Here is a 4962-nt window from a genome sequence, read left to right on the forward strand (position 1 = left end):
ATCCAACTTTGGGTTAAAGTTTGTAAAATATTGATTTACACCCCAACCCCCAATATTTCCTATTTCTAACAATTTGTATCAAAGCTTAGTTGCTTAGAAGAGGCTTAACAGCTTGAGTAAGATCCCAATGGATATGGACAATTACAAAAAAAACTAGAAGAAGCTCTTAAGTAGATTGATATTCTTACTGAAGGAAGAGATGCTTTGAAAGAAAGATATGAGGATGCAAATAACTACATTAGAAAGATGAAAGATAAGATTGATTATGTCAAGTCCAAGAAAGAGCCTAAAGCTCAAATCAAGGATAGTAATTAAGTTTCTAGATTAAAGAAAGAAAATAAAATCGTGAAGCATGAACTGAAGATTACTGAACTAATATTGAGTCTGAAGAAAGATGATAGTGAAATTGAGTCATATTTGAAATCTTAGAATGTAGATCTAAGATCTAACCTTATAAAAGTTACATCTAAACTTGAATCTACTAAGTTGCACTATGAAGAACTAGAAAAGTACAACACTATTGTGAAAGGAGAGTTAACCAAGTCTAAGAAACAACTTGAGCGATTATATTCCAACAATGAGAAGATTGATGAACAAATATCTTTTTAAAGACCATCTTATGATAAGACTAGTCTTGGATATTTCATTGGAGAAAAGTTAGCTAAGAAATCTGAAACTAGAAAGGATACTAAACTTAAACCTTTGCAAGAAAAAGAAGATTTGAACAAGATTGAGTCAAAATAAACTGTTGATGCAGCTAAAGAGGTTGAGCAAGTCAAGCAACCTGAAAAAATTGATGAACCTAAGTAATATGAGAAAACTGAATCATCTAAGGAAATAAGATATGAATTCAAAGGTAGATGTTATCAATAAAATGAAGTTGGTCGTATCAAAAGAAACTGCACAGACAAGTCATTAAAACCAATTATTAATTTGTATTGTTATAATTGTCATGGTTTTGGTCATAGAGTAGTAAATTGTAAGGAACCTAAGTTTGATAATAGTAATAGAAGTAGTAGAATGTTTAGAGGTACTAAACCTAGAGGAAGTAGATATGAAGTAGGAACCAATGGAGCAAGGAATAACATTGTGTATTACAAGTATAATCGCTTTGGACATATTGCCAAAAATTGTAGAGCACTTGTAAACTAGCTTGGAACCAAATTTGGAAATAATGCACCAGTATGATAGTTGTGTAACAAATTTGATCATATAGCAAGATTCTATAGAATGGATATGAGGAACAACACAAGGAATCCAAACTTTAGAAGAAATATGAATAGGAATGATAGAAAAATAGATAGCAACAATGATAGTTAGAAAGACAACATAAAGGAACACATGGAAGAATTCAAAGAGGCATTTGTCAAAGCTAAAGATCCATCTAGTTCACATGTGGTGTTAGAAGAAAGTTGAATGAAGCATCTGGAAGCATTTGAAGTCAATGATTCTATTTGATTCATCCTATTTGAATTAAGTACTTTTTATAAGAAATCGAGCACCTAGAAAGTAGAGATGATGATAGAAAGTGAGTTAAGATTTGCAACTTTAATATGATGTAGAATATGAGGTTTTGAAGCTATGGTTAAGAGTGCAAAGGCTTTGGATTTCAAATGAGGACACACGAAAGAAAGCAAGTCCACTAGTTAGGAGAAACAAATTTTTGAAGATTGCGTACTTGTACAATTAATGGAGTAGGTAAATCGAAAGGATTAAGGATCAAAATTGAGATTTCAAGTATCATTTGAAGAGTTAAAGAGTGAATCAAGAGAGAATCAAAGGTAGTCTAAGTAGCATCGAAGTGAATTCTTCAATAAACCCTATTTTCGTGTATTTGAGGTATTTTATAAATTTGAGAAGTTTAATCTATGATTCTAAGTTTAGAATTTGTACAAGACATGGATAAAAGTTTGATTCACAATGTTTTGGAAGAGAAAAACCCTAAGATTAAGATAAACCCTATTTAACCCTTGAAAGAAGATCCCACAACAACACTTTCAGTTGTTCCGAATAGAGTTCTATATTTGGAAAATGTAGACAATTACCTTAAGAGTAAGTTTGAAAATAGATTAGAATAGAAGATCTTTGTGGGTCACAAGATCAAAGATAGTCCTTAGGACAGAAAACATTGTTATTTTATCTTGGGAAGTGTCTCAAAATAGCTATCCAGCTCTTAAGATGCACAAATTACCATGTAAGAGGGTAAGCTATGATGTATATGGTAATTTATGTATTATGATGTATCTGGTAACTTATGCATTAAAACATTTTAGGGGCTGTAAGGTTATTTTCCCCCTCTCAACCTTCTCAATACAACTCAATTACTTTGAACATCAATTCTCAATTTTGTTCTATCTTTTCAGCTTGTCCTGCAAAAGATAGAAACCCTCTCATCCTCTCAAACCTTCTCCTTGACTAGATTACCCTAAACATCACTTTTTTATTTGATCTTCTTAGCTCTTTCCACTAAAAGATATAAGCTCCCCCATCCTCCCAACCTTCTTCTTACTACCAAATTATGCTGAACATCAATTTTGTTTGATCCTTTTAGTTCTTACTGTCGGACTGACCTTTACCTACTTTGAATCGTGGAATGAAATCAGCAATTATTGACATGGTTCACTTTTTTAAAAAAACATTTCATATAAGTTATATTGTTTATAACATCAACATTTTAGATTACACTCTATGATCTATTATTTAACTTGCACAACACATTAATGGGATTGTTATTTGACTGTGTAACAGCATATTTTGTGTCTGGGGAAGACATTGGGGCATACACCATGCAAGCCGTGGACGACCCACGAACACTGAACAAGCCTCTCCATTTTAGATCACCTCAGAATTTCCTGACATTAAATGAGATGGCGAGCATATGGGAGACAAAGATTCAGAAAACCCTGCCAAGGGTAGTTATTACCGAAGAAGATCTTCTGGTGATAGCCAAAGGTAAAATTAAAAAGTTTTCTTGAATCATAAATCTGACAAACACACTTTCAGAGCAATTTAACATATTATATTCAATTTACTTCAAACTCTAAGGCTGTACCATGTATAGAGAAATCCTAAATATCTGAAGTTTGATAATGTTTTGCAGAAAACATAATGCCTTCAAGTAATGTGGCTGCGTTGACACATGATATCTTCATCAATGGCTGCCAATTCAAGTATTGTGGCTGCGTTGACACGTGATATCTTCATCAATGGCTGCCAATTCAAGTTCGCACTACAAGAGCCACACGACGTAGAAGCGTGTGAACTCTACCCTGCTATAAAATACACTACAATTGAAGATTTTTTCAATCAGTACCTTTAAGCAGACAAGCAGGCGATCAATTATAAAAATAAGTAGGAAACGTGAATTCAATGTATAATTTAGTAGGGAAGTTAATGTATTGTATCTACTTTCTCTATCTTCTTGCTATGTGTCTCCAAGTACCGCCAGATTATAGTGGTGGACAATGTAGCAGCAGTTGTCCATTGTGAAAACCTTGGATGGATCGATGTGATTCGATTTTTTAAATAATAAAACTGGAGAAATCTAGTTCTGCAGTGCAGGTGAATTTTTCAAGGTGGGTTCCTATCCCCATAAGTTGCAGATAAGTTGATTATTTAAGATTTATTTTGTGTGCATGCGTCCTCACTGAATCTTGTGCAGAAATGGCGGAGTATTAGTTGGTGTGGGGCAGCTTTAATTTAATTTTTTTAATAATAATAAAATATATAAGTAATGTTTTCTACTTTTTCATTTAATAATCAAATTGTACTAATGTCGGCTAGTTATCTAGAACAGGCTAATCTGCTACAAAAAAACACCAACGACAAAACAAAGTCAATTTTTTTTTTTCAAGGATGGCCGTGTCCGTTATCCACTGCCATTTAGTGAGGAATCCCACTTAAACCGAAGGTACATTGTATATTTCTAAAATGGATGGCTACTAAAATGGACAAAATGACATGAACTGGGTGATAGATAAATAAAAATGGCTAAATTTCAAAAGTTATTTTTAAACAAATTAGGTGATCCTAAAATAAAATTAAAAAAGAGTAATATTAGAAAAGTTCTTATATAGTTCACAATATAAGTGCTATGTTTTTTAATCTAAATACAATTGAAATTTGACTACATAGTTTAAAGATGGATTTTAAAAGAAAAATAAATATTCTTATTTAAATTAACTTTAAAATTTAATTGATATAAATTAATCAAATTTTATTTTAACAAAGATATAAATGAAATGGAAGGTTTGATATTTTTTTTACTAGGATTCATTTTATTGTAATTCAATTGTCTAGTAAGCTAGCTTTTCTATACAACAAAGAATTGGAAGCTCTTTTATCAAGACTCTAATTTTTCTATTCAACAAATGTATATAAATGATATTTGATCTTCTATATTTAAAGTTACTTTTTCAAAAATAGTAAGTTCCTTGTCTTGTATACAAGTTTCTTTCAATGAAAAGAAATGTGAAATTTGGAAGAAAAAATAAAATCTTAAAATAAAAAATTAAATTAGAACTATAAGATTTCCACAATCCATTAGACCCTGTTAAATTTCTCATATGATTTGTGTAAAGCTTTTCATTTCATCAACTTTTGGAATCACTAAGTGGTCGACCATCAAAATGCAAGACAACTAAAGAAAAGAGATACAACATTTTATTTCAATGTATATTTTCTAAATTTATATTTTCATATAAATGTGAAAATAAAGATTTTAACAAATTATATGAGTGAGTCATATTTTTAATAAAAAATGTTATGCTTTTAAAAAGTAATGTATGTTTTTTTTTAATTAATATTTTTAAAATGTTGATTGTCACAACAACACAACTACCATTTAACTAACACATTTTGTGATGAATATCTAATAATATGTTTTCTTTTTATTTAAATAAGTGGAAATCTATTTTTTAATAATGTAAGATTGGAAATGAAATGTTCCCTCTTCTAGTTTAA

The 4962-nt window shown here is 30.6% G+C and overlaps 1 protein-coding gene across 1 annotated transcript; it reads left to right on the forward strand.

Annotated features, from left to right (window-relative positions):
* Positions 1–2705: 2705 nt before the first annotated feature.
* On the forward strand, positions 2706–3625 carry LOC149556029 (leucoanthocyanidin reductase-like). Its single transcript, XM_089833722.1, has 2 exons — positions 2706–2952; positions 3101–3625. Exons 1-2 carry the CDS (start codon positions 2721–2723, stop codon positions 3193–3195), a joined length of 327 nt encoding a protein of 108 aa, XP_089689848.1. The 5' UTR covers positions 2706–2720; the 3' UTR covers positions 3196–3625.
* Positions 3626–4962: the final 1337 nt, after the last annotated feature.

Source organism: Cupressus sempervirens, chromosome 5, assembly GCF_028749045.1.
Source record: "Cupressus sempervirens isolate cs-2001-9-10 chromosome 5, ASM2874904v1, whole genome shotgun sequence".
Taxonomy (NCBI): domain Eukaryota; kingdom Viridiplantae; phylum Streptophyta; class Pinopsida; order Cupressales; family Cupressaceae; genus Cupressus; species Cupressus sempervirens.

Excerpts from the sequence above, each read along its gene's own strand:
- LOC149556029 (XM_089833722.1), top strand. The coding sequence starts at position 2,721 with ATGGGATTGTTATTTGACTGTGTAACAGCATATTTTGTGTCTGGGGAA. Across the intron at positions 2,953-3,100 it reads TCTTCTGGTGATAGCCAAAG|AAAACATAATGCCTTCAAGT; the intron begins GTAAAATTAAAA and ends AATGTTTTGCAG.